At 41.9% G+C, this 19,289-nt stretch overlaps 2 protein-coding genes across 2 annotated transcripts; one reads left to right on the forward strand and one right to left on the reverse strand.

The window, feature by feature from the left end:
* Window positions 1-5,159: 5,159 nt before the first annotated feature.
* LOC124041932 (integral membrane protein 2C-like) lies at window positions 5,160-12,554 on the reverse strand. Its single transcript, XM_046360116.1, has 6 exons — window positions 12,332-12,554; window positions 9,266-9,403; window positions 8,783-8,971; window positions 8,275-8,385; window positions 7,634-7,787; window positions 5,160-6,756 (listed from the first exon to the last, which is right to left on the reverse strand). The coding sequence occupies exons 1-6, from the start codon at window positions 12,422-12,424 to the stop codon at window positions 6,665-6,667; spliced, it is 777 nt and encodes a 258-aa protein (XP_046216072.1). The 5' UTR covers window positions 12,425-12,554; the 3' UTR covers window positions 5,160-6,664.
* Window positions 12,555-16,613: 4,059 nt separating this feature from the next.
* On the forward strand, window positions 16,614-18,862 carry LOC124040957 (transcription cofactor HES-6-like). Its single transcript, XM_046358087.1, has 4 exons — window positions 16,614-16,981; window positions 17,079-17,165; window positions 17,281-17,362; window positions 17,733-18,862. The coding sequence occupies exons 1-4, from the start codon at window positions 16,904-16,906 to the stop codon at window positions 18,194-18,196; spliced, it is 711 nt and encodes a 236-aa protein (XP_046214043.1). The 5' UTR covers window positions 16,614-16,903; the 3' UTR covers window positions 18,197-18,862.
* The last annotated feature ends 427 nt before the right edge of the window (window positions 18,863-19,289 follow it).

Below are 19,289 nucleotides of genomic sequence, written 5' to 3' on the forward strand. Positions count from 1 at the left end.
CTGTGCATCACCCCATGGACCTCCCGGGCGCGGCCGGCTGCGACAGAGCCTGGGCTCGAGCCCAGAGTCTCTGTTGGCACAGCTAGTGTGGGGGGGGGTGGATCACAGAAACAATGAGAAAATATGGAAAAATAAATACATGTTGAAATGTTAATTATATAAAGCATCCCATGTAATCATCTTCCAGAGAGTAACCACAATTGGCCAGAGTCCCAAGTAATACATTTGTGCCAGAAAACACACACTGGAATCAGCCCAAGCTCAATCTCCACATCCTAGCCATAAGTGTGGTAAAGGAGGCTGAAGAAATTTGGCTTGTCACCTAAAACCCTCACAAACTTTTACAGATGCACAATTGAGAGCAATTGTGAGCAAAATCCTGTTGGGCTGTATCACCGCCTGGTAAGGCAACTGTTCTGCCCACAACCGCAAGGCTCTCCAGAGAGTGATGTGGTCTGCACAATGTGTCACCGGGGGAAAACTACCTGACCTCCAGGACAGCTATAGCACCAAATGTCTCAGGAAGGCCAAAAAGATCATCAAGGACAAAAACCACCCGAGCCCCTGCCTGTTCACCCCGCTACCATCCAGAAGGCGAGGTCAGTACAGGTGCATCAAAGCTGGGACCGAGAGACTGAAAAACAACTTCTATCGCAAGGCCATCAGACTGTTAAACAGTAATCACTAACTCAGAGAGGCTGTTGCCTATATACAGACTTGAAAATAAATTGATCACTTGTCACTTTAATAATACCACTTTAATAAGGTATTGACTTGTTAATTGTTTACTCCATGTGTAACTCTGTGTTGTCTGTTCACACTGCTATGCTTTATCTTGGCCAGGTCGCAGTTGCAAATTAGAACTTGTTCTCAACTAGCCTACCTGGTTAAATAAAGGTGAAATTTAAAAAAATTAAAATATTAAAAAAATATCTAACATTGCTCATCTCATAGGTATATACTGTATTTTATACCATCTATTGTATCTTGCCTATGCCGCTTGGTCATTGCTCATCCATATATTTATATGTACATATTCTCATTCACCCCTTTAGATTTGTGTGTATTAGGTAGTTCTTGTGGAATTGTTAGATTACTTGTTAGACATTACTGCACAGAACTAGAACTAGAAGCACAAGCATTTCGCTACACTCACATTAACATCTGCTGTGAATGTGAATGTGATCAAATCAAATTGTATTAGTCACATGCGCCGAATACAGTGAAATACCTTACAGTGAAATGCTTACTTACCTGTCCCTAACCAACAACTCATTTTAAGAAAAATATGGATATGAATAATAAATAAAAGTAACAAGTAATTAAAGAGCAGCAGTAAAATAACAATAGCGAGACTATATACAGGGGGTACCGTAACAGAGTCAATGTAAGGGGGGGTGCTGGTTAGTTGAGGTAATATGTACACGTAGGTAAAGTTATTAAAGTGACTATGCATAGATGATAACAACAGAGAGTAGCAGCGGTGTAAAATGGGGGTGGGCAATGCAAATAATCTGGGTAGCCATTTGATTAGATGTTCATGAGTCTTATGGCTTGGGAGTAGAAGCTTTTAAGAAGCCTCTTGGATCTAGAGTTGGCACTCCGGTACCACTTGCCGTGCGGTAGCAGAGAGAACAGTCTATGACTAGGGTGGCGTGAGTCTTTGACCATTTTTAGAGCCTTCCTCTGACACCGCCTGGTATAGAGGTCCTGGATGCCAGAAAGCTTGGCCCCAGTGATGTACTGGGCCGTTCACACTACCCTCTGTAGTGCCTTGCGGTCAGAGGCCGAAAAGTTGCCATACCAGGCAGGGATACAACCAGTCAGGATGCACTCGATGGTGCAGCTGTTAAACGTTTGAGGACCTGAGGATCCATGCCAAATCTTTTCAGTCTACTGAGGGGGAATAGGTTTTGTCGTGCCCTCTTCACGACTGCCTTGGTATGCTTGGATCATGTTAGTTTGTTGGTGATGTGGACACCAAGGAACTTGAAGCTCTCAACCTGCTTAACTGCAGCCCCGTCAATGAGAATGGGGGAGAGCTCTGTCCTCTTTTTCCTGTAGTCCACAATCATCTACTTTGTCTTGATCACGCTGAGGGAGAGGTTGTTGTCCTGGTACCACACGACCAGGTGTCTGACCTCCTCCCTATAGGCTGTCTCGTTGTGGTCGGTGATCAGGCCTACCACTGTTGTGTCGTCTGCAAACTTAATGATGGTTTTGGAGTCGTGCCTGGCCGTGCAGTCATAAGGGAACAGAGAGTACAGGAGGGGACTGAGCACGCAACGCTGAGGGGCCCCTGTGTTGAGGATCAGTGTGGCAGATGTGCTGTTACCTACCCTTACCACCTGGGGGTGGCCCGTCAGGAAGTCCAGAATCCAGTTGCAGAGGGAGGTGTTTAGTCCTAGGGTTCTTAGCTTATTGTTGAGCTTTGAGGGCACTATGGTGTTGAACGCTGAGCTGTCGTCAGTGAATAGCATTCTCATATAGGTGTTCCTTTTGTCCAGGTGTGAAAGGGCAGTGTGGAATGCAATAGAGATTGCATCATCTGTGGATCTGTTGGGGCAGTATGCAAATTAGAGTGGGTCTAGGGTTTCTGGGATAATGGGGTTGATGTGAGTCATGACCAGCCTTTCAAAGCACTTCATGGCTACGGATGTGAGTGCTACGGGTCGGTAGTCATTTAGGCAAAACAAATGTTTTGGACCTAGTCATTGATTTCGGCGTTTAACAGACTGAAAAACTTAGCTGAAGCATTGATTGAAATGAATGCACTTACATCTGTTCTTCTAAAGATTCATGATATGATAAAAATTGATGGTGTTAAGCGATAGGTGGGAGGGGTTGAATGGAGCTGAAGGGTGGGACTAATAACAACAAGATTGTTTATTCAGTGTTGTTTATTAGTTTACTCCAATTGATGGAGGGGTGGTAGGATTTGCGGGGTATAGTAAAGGTATATTCTAAAAAAAGTGTGTATATGTATATATGTATGAATGTTTATATATTTATATATATTATTTTTTCTCAGATCCTCAGAGAGTGCTTTGCCATGAGGTGCCATGTTGAACTTCCAGTGACCAGTCAGTATGAGGGAGTATGTTAGCGATGACACCAAATTTAACACACCTGCTCCCCATTCACACCTGAGACCTTGTAACACTAACGAGTCACGTGACACCGGGGAGGGAAATGGCTAATTGGGCCCAATTTGGACATTTTCACTTAGGGGTGTACTCACTTTTGTTGCCAGCGGTTTAGACATTAATGGCTGTGTGTTGAGTTATTTTGAGGGGACAGCACATTTAAACTGTTATACAAGTTGTATACTCACTACTTTACATTGTAGCAAAGAGTCATTTCTTCATTGTTGTCACATGAAAAGATATACTCAAATATTTACAAAAATGTGAGGGGTGTACTCACTTTTGTGATATACTGTATATATTTACCCCAAAAATATATGGCGGATTAGAATTTATGCAGAAAATTATATTGATGGAAGCAACGATCTATCCACATTATTAAAGCTGATCCACCCCTTGAAAAAGATTCATGAGAAACTGAACATGACACAGGCTGATAGCTGTGCCTCAGTTCTTGCACAATCTTCCACATTTACAGTCACTTCTGTCTCACAGTTGTCAACAATTTCACAGCTTGAGTACAGCTTAGCAGCTGGCATAAACAAGAACTGCTAAAAGAGGAAATGCCTTTATCTTTCAACCTCCAGATCTGAAAGCTGCAGTAGTTCAGCGTCCGTCAGTCTGTTAATCAGTCAGTTAATAGGTCAGTCAGTCCATCCCAGCCCTCCAGAGATGTCCAAAATCACATACAAAACCACCCACTACAGGTACCCTCTCTGCACTACATTTTTCTCTCTGGCCAATTGCACAATGTGCAGAATAACATGAGGTTAGCATGAGGTTGAGGTTAGCATGCGATTAGCATGAGGTTATAAGTAACAAGAACATTTCCCAGGACATAGACATATCTGATATTGTCAGAAAGCTTAAATTATTATTAATCTAACTGCACTGTCCAATTTACAGTAACTCTTACAGTGAAATATCATGCTATTGTTTCAGGAGTGTGCACAGTTATGAACTTGGAAAGTTAATAACACAATTAGGCACATTTGGGTAGACTTGACACAAAATGTTGAACAGAAATACAATGGTTCATTGGATCAGTCTAAAACTTTGCTCATACACTGCTGTCATCTAGTGGCCAAAATCTAAATTGCATCTGGCCTGGAATAATACATTACAACCTTTCTCTTGCATTTCAAAGATGATGGTACAAAAACAATACAAAGAAACGATTGGTTTTTCTTTTACCAGATCTAAAGTGCATTGTTCTCCTACATTCATTTCACATTTCCACAAACTTCAAAGTGTTTCCTTTCAAATGCTATCAAGAATATGCATAGCCTTGCTTCACCGCCTGAGCTACAGGCAGTTGATTTGGGTATGTAATTTTAGGCGAAAATTGAAAAAAATGGTCCGATCTTTAAGAGTTTTTTAAGGCTGTAACACAACACATTGGTAACTTTCTGAAGGCACTCTATTATATAATATACTGTAGATGGTCATGAACGTGTTAACATGGCGCATGCTAAGTTCTTACACATGCTGTATTTGTGTGATACGACAAATGTCAGGAAATTACTTTGGTAGGGTGTTGACATAAGAAGCACAATCATTTGTCCTGTATCGCTTCCCTTGTGAAATTGACTTCTGCCATGTTTGGATGTTGTGGGGATTTTTTTGTTTCTACTTGTGTTGAGTGTGTGCAGTTTGTGTGGCAGGAGAGTGAGATGTCACTAATAACCCTGAAGTGTCCTAGATACATCATTCATGCACCAAATGTCTATTACAAGTTACATTACAGCTTCGGTCTGTTTGTTTTAGATTTTTTTTTTTTATAAAGCTCTTGAATGTCTTCCTCTGAAGGGAGATGTAGTTGAAATGTAGCAATGTAATTTTCAATGATTACTGGTCATTGGTTTGATTTCTGTGCTTGAGTTAATGGTGTTTTGCGGAAATTGTATTTTTATTTAAGAGAAATATGAAACATTGTAGATTTTGGTACCCATGATATCCTTTGTATTCTAAGTATTTCTGTTTGTCTAAAACACACACAATGAAAAATCAAAGGATGTTTTACGTGTTTATTTATTAGGTAGTAAGATCAGCTAAATGACTGTACAGCATGGCGAGTCAGAAGGGGACAGATCATGAAAGCCTATATCATACAGTAGGTCCCCTTTAAAACAGCAACAGAATTTCTCTATATCATACAGTAGATCGATTGTAAAAAATAAAAAAAAGGTTGAGAGAGAGGCATGCAATAGAGAGATAGTCTGGATAGTGGGAATGGAGACCGGCTACAAGGACTCAACTGCAGACAAGGCGGCTGCATCTAATTCTCCACCCTTCTCTTGAAGTGTGCACTTGCACACTCCCTCTCAGAATCAGGACGTAGCCAGAAAGACACACCAAAAGAAAGAGTTCAACTCTAAAACTTATCCAAATGTACAGATGTAGGATTTTAATTTGAGCCAGTTTGCTACAGAAATAAAATAATCCTGCAGCAACAGGAAATGTAAATTATGTTTTTGTAGGTGTTGATACATTTTCTGTAAGGGAAAATCAAGTCTGACATTTCAAACTTCAGCCTTTTTTAAACCTCAAATACACAAGCTTTACATTTCAGGAATGTTCTTCTTGATCAAATTAAGAGGCTACATCTGTAGGTATATATATATATATGCCTAAGTAACACACTCAGGACTCAACATAGCATTAGTGACTATAAATTTGGTTCCGTTGGCCCGTCCAAAGCACTGCTACTTTATACAGTCTAAAGCCATGTGAGACCCAGAGAGTCAACCAGTGGAAGATACCACAAGAGGGACAAACCATAGAGAAATTATCACTCAATCACAAAAGAAGCTCAGATAAAAATCTACGCACATTTGAATATGAAATCCAAGAAAAATCCATATACAGTATATATTGCTTATAGGAACGATGCAGAATACACACAAACAATTGACGATTTAAATTGCAGGCGAAAAAAAAACATCTAAAATATGAGGTATGTTTCGGTATTTCTGGACATCCAAAACAAGACATCATCATGGGTTCATTTGGTTGAACCGAGAGACAAATAGAAACATGTGTGTGTGCACAACACACGCAGCATCGTAACGCCCAATTCTCCTCACTGTCACACACACTGCACATGGTTAGAAGTACTATACAGAAAGGACTAACTCAATCTGAATCGATTGAAGTAAAAACGTAAGACAACTCATCTGATTATGCGTCACCTTCAAATCGATACAAATAAAAAACATCAGTGCAACAACATGACATGAAATCCCAAACAAAAAAGCTACATATTCATCGCATTACCGACATTATCGAAATATACAGATCATTAGAATACAAAAAACAAACAAATAATAGAAACAACACCAGAGCAGTAAACAACAATTCAACTTGGGACAAAAAAGGAATAAAAAAACAACATTCAAATAAAAAACTATTGGACAAACACATGCTTTTTAAAGTGCAATATAAAGCCTAAGGGATGCGCGAGGTATGGTTTCAGAGTGGGCTTGGTGGTGTAGGGTGGCCATCTTCTTTCTCAGTATTTAGACCCTGTCGCAGATCACCGTCTCAACAACAAAGGTGTTCTCAAAGTGACGGATGCTGTGGCAGTTTCTGGCCTCACGCTTGTTGATGCCTGGAGGAGGGAGAGAAGAATGGAAGAGAGGTAAAGCTTACACACAGTTTTATGTGTCATGTTCAATGATGTTATACTTATGATCCATAGGGTTTGGGATATCTATGGTGCTATTGCTTTGCTGGGTTACAGAGGTAACTCCCCATATGTCAACGTACTAGGTGCCTAATAACCATTATGGTATCATCCTCTGAAGACTAGATGTTGAACAATATAAACAGTTGAGGGGGATCGCACTGCCTACCTCACTGTTACCATGACTACCAGTACCAGCCTCATCTTGGATCAATGTAGTTGCTCGTCAGCCCATATATGTGCTCAGAGGAAGCATGTTACATCAATGCTCTGGTTTTACAACTCGCCAATCACAGAGGCTCATGGAGCACATCACTACTACGCATCACTTCCTCCCCCACGCACGCTGTCTGATCATTGGAGCTGCGTGGTGTGTTGGAAAAATGACTCACATGCACACACACATGATGGTTCTGACATGGTGATCAAGAAGGATCTGTGCATGGAGGTCACTTAGAACTCATACAGTGGGAGGCAAGCGCCTGGCAGAGCCCACACACTCTCACTCTCCGAGCCAGCACAGGAAGCACCGATATGGACCTGGCCATCTCCGTTTCCTCTGTGATGAGGGGTGTCACCAGACAGTCAGCCAGCCCATGGATTCAGACAGACACAGTGACTACTGTGAAACACACAACCCTTTGTTCTCCTCTCCTTTGTGCAGGACAGGAAGAGCCTAACTGATGACCTAGTACTTACATGCATCTCATGTTGATAAGGACATCTGTGTGTGAAAGTGTATGTGGATGTGTGAGACAGAAGGAAAAATTATGTGTTGTTGGTGTGTGTGTGTTGTACTTACGTCGACGTGCGTCGCGTCGGCGTTTGAGGCGGTAGGTGTCTTTGTCGTAGCAGAGCCGGTGGATGAAGGGCCCCAGCGGTCTCATGTTCCTCACCCTCCCCGTCACCACCATCTCCTCCTGGATAATGTAGGTCTGGGGCAGATAAGTCCCCTTCTATTGGAGAGGGAGAGAAACACAAACACACGTTAGTACAGGGATCATCAACGAGATTCAGCCACTAAACTGATTTTTATTGAGCGGATGTTCGGGGGGCCCGGAACATAATTACATATAATATGTAGACTGTAAATTGACCACAAGAATCCCAAACAGATTTAATGTTTGATTAAAACAATCATTTCAAATCTTGCTTACATTTGTATACGATCATGTCATATCTCTCTATTATGGGACTACTTAGGAACAGACTACTTAAATTAAAATCACTTGGAGCTGATTTCGTGTTTATTTTTTATTGGCGTACCGCCAGTTGGAAACCCTCCGTTGGTACAATGCCCTTCACAGGACAGACGGTACACATGGCTGCAATGTCCTTTTGTATAATAAATATACATGGGCAGACTGTCCCTCTGATGGACAGCCACACACACAAACTGTTTTTCTCTGACAGACCTAACCCAGATACAACACAATAGCGTACCTTGACGTTGACCAGCAGCTCCCAGAGGTTCCTTGGTGGCATGACCAGGGTGGTGTTGAGCTCAATCACGTAACACTTGTCCAGGGCAATGTCATGGTACACAGTCAGACCCTGGAATTAGAAATGACAACAAAACATTAATCATGTTTTTTTATTAAAAAAATTAAAAATACTTTGGTTCATTTAGTAATCATTTTCTTAACTCTTTTCTTAAAACTGCATTGTTGGTTAAGGGCTTGTAAGTATGCATTTCACAGTAAGGTCTACATGTGTTGTATTCGGCGCATGTGACAAATACAATTAGATTTTTATTTTCACTCCAGTATGCTAACTAACAGAAAAGATCACATAAAACGTTCATTGCCTTATAGACCACTGACCCTAATAGACATGTCCTCCAGAATCCTATTCTCATATGTATACCAATGGGCAAGCATTTGGACACAAAATGGCCACCTTGTATCACACTACACAATGAGTGTGTGGGACAGGCATAGGGATGACTTACTCTCTGGAAGTCATGGATGATATCTGCGGGGTCGCTCCCTCCGAAGTGGGGCACAGGCACGCTGATCTGCTCGTAGTTGTCGTCCAGGTAGATGCCCACGTTCTCCTCCAGCTCCTGTCTGCCGTGCAGGGGGGCGTACACAGACTCCTCATACAGAACCCTGCAGTGGAACAGGCTGTCCTCAGGAATCTAGAACACACAGAGGGAGAACAGAGCAGAACAGGGTTAGTATAGTCATGGGGATATCAATCTGTGGTATATCTATAGCATGCATAATTTCTTCAATCAGAATCCGTCTATATGATTGAACATGTGAGGTATGATGTAATAGTAGCTACTACTGGCAGTTTTACAGTAGTATAGTATAGTATAGTTGTAAGGTAGTATGCAAAAATAGTATAATATCTGACCTGTGGTATAAAATAGGAGGTACTAGTGGTAGTTGTATAGTGGAGTGCAGAGTGGTGCAGTATAGTAGTATACCTGTTGTATGAAGTAGTACCGGTAGACGTATATGGAGGCCAGCACCAGTCCTGACATGAAGACCACCAGGCCAAAGGTGAGACAACACAGCCCGTTCAGATGAGACTGCTTTGGCCTCCGGGGAAGAACCAGCTCCTCCTGGAGAAGGAAACAATACACAGGTCAGACCTACAGGCCAATGTCAGATAAAATGATTAAACTTAAGAGTTAATTCATCAAATGGCCAACCAGACTATTTACATTGCCCCTTTACCACTACCTACATGTACAAATTACCTCAACTAACCTGTACCCCCGCACATTTACGCGGTACTGGTACCCTCTGTATATTACCTCTATTTTGTTATGCAATTTTATTGTGTTACTATTTTATTTTTTACTTTAGTTTATTTAGTAAATATTTTCTTTACTCTATTTCTTAAACTGCATTATTGGTTAAGGGCTTGTAAGTAAGCATTTCACAATAAGGTCTACTACACCTGTTGTAGTCAGCGCCTGTGACAAATACAATTTGATTTGATTCATCAGCAAGATGCTCCCACTATGAAAGAGCAGTTTACGTTTCACTCGATGTTGGTGGTAATAGATAAGCAGATAGTCACATTGATCAGAGCAGAAATAAATTGTTTTATAATATAGGCTGAAGGCTAGAGATGCTGAAGATGCCTTGTCATCCCAACTGCCCACCCCCAGTCTCTCAGCCCTACCGTCAATCTGTTTGCTATTAGCGACACACTACTCGCCACCTAGAAACGGTACCCACACACAGTTGCTAGGGACTATGGAGGAAACCAAAGGGGATGAGGCAGATTGCGTTGTGCTTGCCGAGTGATGGCGAGGGAGGCTGTCACGGTTGTCTGGGAGTTCTATTCTTAGGATTCGACTTCCACATGCCCTACTTGTAGCTGTGACAGCGTTACATCACACACACCTCCAGTGGGAGGGAGTGATCACAGTGATTGCGTGGAAGTGGAATCTCAAGCCAGATTTGGTATTAATAATCCTTATACACACACATACAGATTTGGTATCCACACGTCTCCTTTACGAGCATCCCGTCTCCCACCTCCCTACATGACGTCAAAATCATAACCATGTCATTCATTTGAGGTACACGATCTCACACCTTCAGATTGGGACTTGCCAAACACAAATGTATACTGAACAAAAATATATAAATGCAACAATTTCAAAGATTTGACTGAGTTAAAGTTCATATAAATAAATCAGTCAATTTAAATAAATGCATTAGGGCCTAATCTATGGATTTCCCATGACAATGCAGGGGTGCAGCCATGGGTGGGCCTGGGAGGAAACTTGGGATGGGGAGCCAGGCCAGCCAATCAGAATGAGTTTTACATACAGAAATATTAGCCCCTTTCCCTGTTGTGTGACAGAACTGCACATTTTAAAGTGGCCTTTTATTGTCCCCAGTACAAAGTGCACCTGTGTAATGATCATGCTGTTTAATCAGCTTCTTGATATGCCACACTTGTCAGGTGGATGGATTGTCTTGGCAAAGCAGAAATGCTAACTAACAGGGATATAAAAGAAAATGTGTGCACAACATTTTAGAGAAATAAACTTATTGTGCATATGGAAACTAAAAGGGATTTTTTTTTCAGCTCATGAAACATGGGACCACCACCTTACACGTTGCATTTATATTTCTGTTCAGTGTAGTTCTACGTCAGATCTAGATTTGATCTTACTTGAGCTAACTAATCTGACTAGTGAAATACAGCCTAATTTCTAGAGCCTAGAAACTCACATCCATTTGGGGGTCATAACCAAGTCAATGTTGACCATTTCTGAATCTGATGGATGAGGATAGAGTTATCTAGCTCCCACAGTTGCTTAGATTGACAATTCAACTGCAAAGCTGTAAATGCATGGATTCTGTCACTTGCAGAAATACAATTCAATGTTCAGCATAAGTTTCAGATTTACTATGAATTGTATTAGCATGCCTGACAATATCCCATCTAGGTGCACTCTAATGACAGACAGACCTATAACTGTGATGTCAGTGCTAACATATTGAGCAGCTTCATATAGACACAACAGTGTGGGAGGCTTTCTATGCAAATGCAGTATGGCCACCCTTTTAGCAGCTCCCTGACAGCTGTAACCAAATGCATATTTCTTATGACTCTCTCAACAAGTGTCACTTCCTTTCCTCATCTCCTTTATCCGATTTAAAAGAAGAAAACAGATGAAAGCCAACCAAAGTAGGACTTTCTTCTAGCATATTGCACCTGGGAAGTATTTTTAGATCAGTGCAGACTGCATAGATGAGGGCAATGACACAAGGAAAGGAAATACCACTACACCATTGAAATACATGCACTCTTATTTCTAAAAACAGCCCAACTGCGCAGGTGCCCCTTACGCGCTACCTGCTGGATTTGCTGGGGAAAAACACCTCGGTGACGTAACCATAACGCAGCGATAACGTCCCCATTTGTTTGCACAATTTACAGACTGTCGAGAAGATTCAACTTCCCAATATCAACCTAATAACGTGTTGTCTTGGAAGCTGTAGATAAACATAGTAATTGCTCGAGTAGCATGGTCAAGGATAGCCAGCCTACGATTCGTGGTTAAGTCTGCTGCACACCGAGTTATCTGCAGTGTCCCCAGCTAGCCTCACGAGGTGACGTAATGTCAACATCCTCGGGCTTCGCTGGCTAGCTTGTATCGATTTTAAAAGGTTAGGCTACTTTGTATGCGTGTTTCCAGCGTTTCACAGCAGCAGTGTATACTTTCTAGTAACAGTAGTAGTAACACATGATACTGTAACAGTAGCCTAAATGATATCGTGGAAGCCTACTGTGCAAATTAGTCTACAACTGATGTTATGGGCTCTTTTGGACTATATTTTGCAATGTACATCAACGCAATCATTAGGCTACATGAACAAATAGTGAACGATTGAACTATAACGCAAATAAGAAAACATAGCCCTGATATAATCTAATTATTGCATTGGTCAGCAAAACATCCCTATTTTACCCCAACGCTGTCAATACATCATGGAACAAAGAAAAGAGACGCTGAACTCACGTGTTCATAGGGCATGAGAATCTCGGCTTTGTCTCCATCGAGCTCCTTCTCTGGTTTCTGCGCCGTGATCGGCTGGAAAGTTATCTTCACCATCTTTGTATGTTTTATCTTTTTCACTACACTGACTTCCTCATTCGACACTGGTAGATTATATAGTTGCACTGTTCTCTCGCCCCCGTCGTATCAGGCTCCTCTCTGACCTCAGATGAGCGTAGCTGTGACGAACAATTCTGTGTAGGACTCGGGAAAAAAATCACACCCCAATCGCTTTTCAAAGTAAGAGTGGACATCCATATGGCTTGATCAACATGTTGCTTTTATTAACCTGTTGTCGATGTTATTATGTTTTATAATAATTTGATTGATGTTTGTATTGATATTTCTGGACTAAAAACAATTTTGCACCTGAATTCACTGCATGAATTCGATTCAGAAATAGGGGTTTAATTTGCGAGATTCGTTCAGGGACTTTTATTTTGAAGTTTTGCACCAGATATGGGTATAACTTCCTTATCTTATTTTTAGCGTTTTTTCTCTGCTGATTTTCCTCAATAGGCTCTGATATTCCGGAAGTCTATAATGATACTCATATACAGGAGTGATACTCAAATTATCTCTTTAATGACGGGAAATTGGATATGTGAGAGTATGTGAATGTAACCACACATTTATAATCAGGGGTTCCCACCAGGGATACTAGGACCCTTGGGGGTACTCTGCCCATCCACAGGGGTACTTGAGAAGACTCTTGAGACCACAGGCTTACTGGTAAAATACACATGAGGGGGTACTTTAGGGGAACTCCAGGCAGAGAAAAATTCAGTTGGTATAGTAACTGATAAGGTACACTGACCTAAGCTATATAAGGTGTGATGTCACACTGTTGAAAAAGTTGTGGTAACACTTTATTTGGTTTAAGGGCTGTTTTATTCTTATAAAGGCCATATCGTATGTGCATCTTCCTACTGAGCAGTAATGAACTATTCATATGAGATAATAACCTCTCTAGCAGTGTATGAGATGTCTGTATGTCTGTCAGATCTGTAGAGAGGAATAGAGTACAAATGGAGAGAAAACAATATTATCTCAAATTAATTGTACACTTCTCAATAAACAGAATCATGGATGGAGCCCATGTGCCCAAAGATGAACAGGCCTACAGTAGAATACAATGTAGATAAGACATTCCTTTAGCCTATTCAAGACTGAAATAGGACTGGAATGAAATGTGGCACATTTTCCAATTCAAACTTGGCCTAAATGACTACAGACCTGTAGCACTCAAGTCCTCTGTAGCCATGAAGTGCTTTGAAAGGTTGGTAATGGCTCACATCAACACCATTATCCCAGAAACCCTACACCCACTCCAATTTGCATATCGCCCAAACAGATACACAGATGATGCAATCTCTATTGCACTCCACAATGCCCTTTCCCATCTGGACAAAAGGCCTTCCTGAAGACAAACAATAATGTTAACTTTCACTGTTATGCGGATGACACACAGCTGTACATTTCAATGAAACATGGTGAAGCCCCAAAATTGCCCTCGCTAGAAGCCTGTGTTTTCAAACATAAGGAAGTGGATGGCTGCAAACCTTCTACTATTAAACTCGGACAAAACAGATGCTTGTTCTAGGTCCCAAGAAACAAAGAGATGTTCTGTTGAATCTGACAATTAATCTTAATGGTTGTACAGTCGTCTCAAATAAAACTGTGAAGGACCTCGGCGTTACTCTGGACCCTGATCTCTCTTTTGACGAACATATCAAGACTGTTTCAAGGACAGCTTTTTCCCCATCTATGTAAGATTGGAAAAATCAGAAGCTTTCTGTCCAAAAATTATGCAGAAAAATGAATCCATGCTTTTGTTACTTCTAGATTAGATCACTGCAATGCTCTACTTTCCTACCTGGATAAAGCACTAAATAAACTTCAGTTAGTGCTAAATACGGCTGATAGAATCCTGACTAGAACCCAAAAATTGTATCATATTACTCCAGTACTAGCCTCCCTACACTGGCTTCCAGTCAAGGCAAGGGATGATTCCAAGGTTTTTACTGCTAACCTACAAAGCATTACATGGGCTTGCTCCTACCTATCTCTCTGATCTGGTCCTGCCGTACATACCTACACGTACGCTACAGTCACAAGACGCAGGTCTCCTAATTGTCCCTAGAATTTCTAAGCAAAGAGCTGGAGGCAGGGCTTTCTCCTATAGAGCTCAATTTTATGGAATGGTCTGCCTACCCATGTAAGAGACGCAAACTCGGTCTCAACCTTTAAATCTTTACTGAAGACTCATCTCTTCAGTGGGTCATATGATTGAGTGTTGTCTAGCCCAGGAGTGTGAAGGTGAACGGAAAGGCTCTGGAGCAACGAACCACCCTTGCTGCCTCTGCCTGGCCGGTTCCCCTCTTTCCACTGGGATTCTCTGCCTCTAACCCTATTACAGGGGCTGAGTCATTGGCTTACTGCTGCTCTTTCATGCCGTCCCTGGGAGGGGTACGTCACTTGAGTGGGTTGAGTCACTAATGTGATCTTCCTGTCTGGGTTGGCGCCCCCCCTTGGGTTGTGCCGTGGCGGAGATCATTGTGGGCTATACTCGGCCTTGTCTCAGGATGGTAAGTTGGTGGTTGAAGATATCCCTCTTGTGGTGTGGGGGCTGTGCTTTGGCAAAGTGGGTGGGGTTATATACTTCCTGTTTGGCCCTGTCCAGGGCTATCATCGGATGGGGCCACAGTGTCTCCTGACCCCTCCTGTCTCAGCCTCCAGTATTTATGCTGCAGTAGTTTATGTGTCTGGGGGCTAGAGTCAGTTTGTTATATCTGGAGTACTTCTCCTGTATTATCCGGTGTCCTGGGTGAATTTAAGTATGCTCTCTCTAATTCTCTCTTTCTTTCTCTCTCTTGGAGGACCTGAGCTCTAGGACCATGCCTCGGGAATACCTGGCATGATGACTTCTTGCTGTCCCCAGTCCACCTGGCTGTGCTGCTGCTCCAGTTTCAACTGTTCTGCCTGCGGCTATGGAATCCTGACCTGTTCACCAGACGTGCTACCTGTCCCAGGCCTGCTGTTTTCAACCTTCTAGAGACAGCAGGAGTGGTAGAGATACTTTTAATGATCGGCTATGAAAAGCCAACTGACATTTACTCCTGAGATGCTGACTTGCTGCACCCTCGACAAATACTGTGATTATTATTATTTGACCATGCTGGTAATTTATGAACATTTGAACATCTTGGCCATGTTCTTTTATAATCTCCACAGCCAGAAGAGGACTGGCCACCCCTCATAGCCTGGTTCCTCTCTAGGTTTCTTCCTCGGTTTTGACCTTGCTTCAACACCTGCATTGCTTGCTATTTGGGGTTTTAGGCTTGGTTTCTGTACAGCACTTTGAGATATCAGCTGATGTACGAAGGGCTATATAAATACATTTGATTTGATTTGATGGCAAGCGGTACCGGAGTGCCAAGTCTTGGAAAAAAAAGGCTTCTCAACAGTTTTTACCCCCAAGCCATAAGACTCCTGAACAGGTAATCAAATGGCTACCCGGACTATTTGCATTGTGTTTGCCCCCCCAACCCCTCTTTTTACGCTGCTGCTACTCTCTGTTTGTCATATCTGGATAAGAGCGTCTGCTAAATGACTTAAATGTAAATGTAAATATATACATAGTCATGTACATACTACCTCAATTGGGCAGACCAACCAGTGCTCCCGCACATTGGCTAACCGGGCTATCTGCCTTGTGTTTGGACAGCATATGCAATGGCCCACAATTAAACTTGAAATACACGTAAAGGTGACTAATGACATACCATGAGAATTGTCTGTGACTGTTGCAAGAGGCTAATGGCATTTGGCAATTGGTTGTGATGAGGCTAAGTGCTTGTTTGAGTTGTAAGGTATGGTGAGTAGGCCTACGATATAAAACATTTATAGGGCACATTCAAAATGATCCTTTAGGTATTTTTTTTACTTAGCGTTTTATATTAGCTAATTCAATAAATATTGGTTTTATGTGTTAAGTAAAGTTATAGGCCTATAATGCTGTTTTTAAAGTTGACGATAAAATACTGTCTCTTTGCTATTTATTATCATCATTTCATTCCATCTCTTTCAAAACATATTGGTCTCAGGAGCACTACTAGAATGGTGGGTTATGAAAGAATAAACTATTTCGGGCCGGGACACAGACCAAAGAATAGCCCTCTTACGGTCGAGCCAAGTCCTCTCTCTCTCTCTCTCTGCCGACAACTGCCATAGCGCTCAGAGGACAAAATGCTAGACCAGCGATTGGCTGATTCGCATTGCGCTCAACAATCTTCTGCTCGCGTAGTCAGGCCCTCTATTCACATGTAAATTGGGTGAGGCGTTATAAATACCTACTACTGGCACTATCGTTGCGCTTGAGGCTGCATAACAAATCAAGTGCCCGTCTGCACAAGTACAGTTTGGCTTTGTTTGCAACAGGGACCGGAGGCCATCTGTCCCATTCACGGTGTGTAACGGTCGTGTGGATTTATCAACCCTCCGTTTTTGGCAGTGTCTGGGTTAAACTTCTCCAACATGGCCCCCACTCCCAATAATAACAACGGACTGAGAAGAGACGAGGGTGAATACTATGGCATTAAAGTGGACAGAAAGGTAGGCCAAAGTATCGCTGATTGTTGTGTATTGAGTGTTATTTAGTGTAACTTAATATAATTTATTAATGTGCGGTCAATGTTTTTGTTTTTTTCAGACCAGAAAACCGTTGGTTGAGAAAAAGAGACGGGCTCGCATCAATGAAAGTTTGCAAGAACTCCGAGTTCTGCTCGCAGACACAGATGTACGTTTTTGCACATTTTATGTCACGTTATCTGACACTCTCCCTCTCTTTGTGTAGCCTATTATCGTTACATTGTAAAGCAGTTATTTACATTTGATCAATCTGACATTCACAGTTACAATTAAAGATGGAGAACGCCGAAGTACTGGAGATGACTGTGAAACGAGTGGCGAGTATCATTCAAAGCCGAGCACAAGGTAAGATAGGCCCATAGGCTAGGTTTATGCACGCGATGGTATTATGCACGTGGACATTTCATACAACTAGTGGAAAGTAGTGTGTAGGCCTACATATGTAGGATCTCAATTTAAGACAGTTTGCTACAGCAGGAACATAATCCAGCGGCAACAGGAAATGTGAATTATGTGGATTATAATTAATGGACATTTTTGTAGAGGTTGATTCAAGTCTGAAATTTCAAAGCGTTAATAACAAACTTCAGAATCCGTTTTAAACCTCAAATACACAGCATGTGTTACATTTCATGCATTGCAGTAATGTTCTCCTGCAACAGGGTGATAAAATGAAGATTGTTATAAATGTACCTTTCTGTCTGTGCTTTGTCAGAGGTGGACACTGTGAACCGGGAGGCACGCGAAAGGTTTGCTGCGGGCTACATCCAGTGCATGCATGAGGTGCACACCTTCGTGTCCAACTGCCCTGGAATTGACGTGACCATTGCGGCAGAGCTCTTGAACCACCTCCTCGAATGTATGCCCCTAAACGACGAGGACAAATTCCAAGTGATGATCCAAGATATGATGACAGACTGCTCCACTAACAGTAACAGCACTTGGCCCAGTTCTGAGGGCATATACACAGCACTGGTCTCCCCTGGGGGAAAGAGCATCTCCAGCTGCAGCTCCTCAGCCCTCTCCCCGGCGCCCTCCACTACCTCCAGCGATGACCTGTGCTCGGATCTGGACGAGACTGACTCTGAGCAGAACCACATCTCTGTGGATGCTGAGAACCAGGATGTTCTGAACATGCCCACAGCGGCTTATTCCGAGTCCATGTGGAGACCCTGGTAGAGCCCCAAATGAGGCCTACAACTGTCCTGTACTAGAAGAATAGCCTGCAATAGTTCTTGTATATTGGGTTTTATTCTGTAATGCTGAAGACCAAATTCCTTGGAATGTTGTTAGGCTGTTGGATGAGAGATTTTGTAGGACTAGCATGTGAAGTGGGACACTATAACTTCACTTGGCAATGCAAAGTGTTGCAAATAGGCTAGACGTGGCATCATTTTAAAAAGCTCTTTTTTGTATTTGAACCATTCTAATAATGCGTTTGAACAACTAATAAGTATTCAAGCTATTTAATGAATGAATTGTATGTAATAGTTCAACTTTGAATAATTCCACATTGTTATAGATCTGAGATGTCTTTTTGCCAGATATAGGTGGTTTATTTACCTTCAGTGAAGGGAGGGTACAGTAGGCCTGAATGCAGATGTAAATATGTCATTGTTAATAGTATGGCTGTATAGAAAATAACCTGTCCCATTAAACCACACATAGTAATGTGTAAATTATTTTATATGTTTAGGTTGAGGAAAATAAATGTTGTAACATTAGTCTGTAACATTGTAATAACACCGTGTGTTTGTGCCTGATTATGTCATGTCCATATCTCATTTCAGACATAAATGGTCAAACACTGACTTAGTTAATTTTATTAAAAGCATTTTCTCTTCATATTGGACTCAGTTTATCCTATTTATTCGAAACAAAAATATAAACGCAACATGCAACAATTGCAGAGATTTGACTGAGTTACAGTTCAGTTACAGTTCATTTAATGAAATCAGTCAATCAGTGGTGCAGCCATGGGTGGGCCTTGGAGGGCATAGGCCCACCCACTGGGGAGCCCGGCCCAGCCAATCGGAATGAGTTTTTCCCCACAAAAGGGCTCCTTCAAAACTTGAGACATCTGTGGCATTGTGTTGTGTGACAAAACTTCATATTTTAAGGTGGCCTTTTATTGTCCCCAGCACAAGGTGCACTTGTGTAATGATCATATTTTTAAAATCAGCTTCTTGATATACCACACCTGTCAGATGGATGTATTATCTTGGCAAAGGAGAAATGCTCACTAACAGGGATGTAAACACATTTCTGCACA

This window comes from Oncorhynchus gorbuscha, linkage group LG08 (assembly GCF_021184085.1).
Source record: "Oncorhynchus gorbuscha isolate QuinsamMale2020 ecotype Even-year linkage group LG08, OgorEven_v1.0, whole genome shotgun sequence".
Taxonomy (NCBI): Eukaryota; Metazoa; Chordata; class Actinopteri; order Salmoniformes; family Salmonidae; genus Oncorhynchus; species Oncorhynchus gorbuscha.

Excerpts from the sequence above, each read along its gene's own strand:
- LOC124041932 (XM_046360116.1), bottom strand. The coding sequence starts at position 12,424 with ATGGTGAAGATAACTTTCCAGCCGATCACGGCGCAGAAACCAGAGAAG. Across the intron at positions 7,788-8,274 it reads AGCTGCTGGTCAACGTCAAG|AAGGGGACTTATCTGCCCCA; the intron begins GTACGCTATTGT and ends CCTCTCCAATAG. Across the intron at positions 6,757-7,633 it reads CCGACGCGACGCACGTCGAC|GCATCAACAAGCGTGAGGCC; the intron begins GTAAGTACAACA and ends TCCCTCCTCCAG.
- LOC124040957 (XM_046358087.1), top strand. The coding sequence starts at position 16,904 with ATGGCCCCCACTCCCAATAATAACAACGGACTGAGAAGAGACGAGGGT. Across the intron at positions 17,166-17,280 it reads TTCTGCTCGCAGACACAGAT|TTACAATTAAAGATGGAGAA; the intron begins GTACGTTTTTGC and ends TGACATTCACAG. Across the intron at positions 17,363-17,732 it reads CATTCAAAGCCGAGCACAAG|AGGTGGACACTGTGAACCGG; the intron begins GTAAGATAGGCC and ends GTGCTTTGTCAG.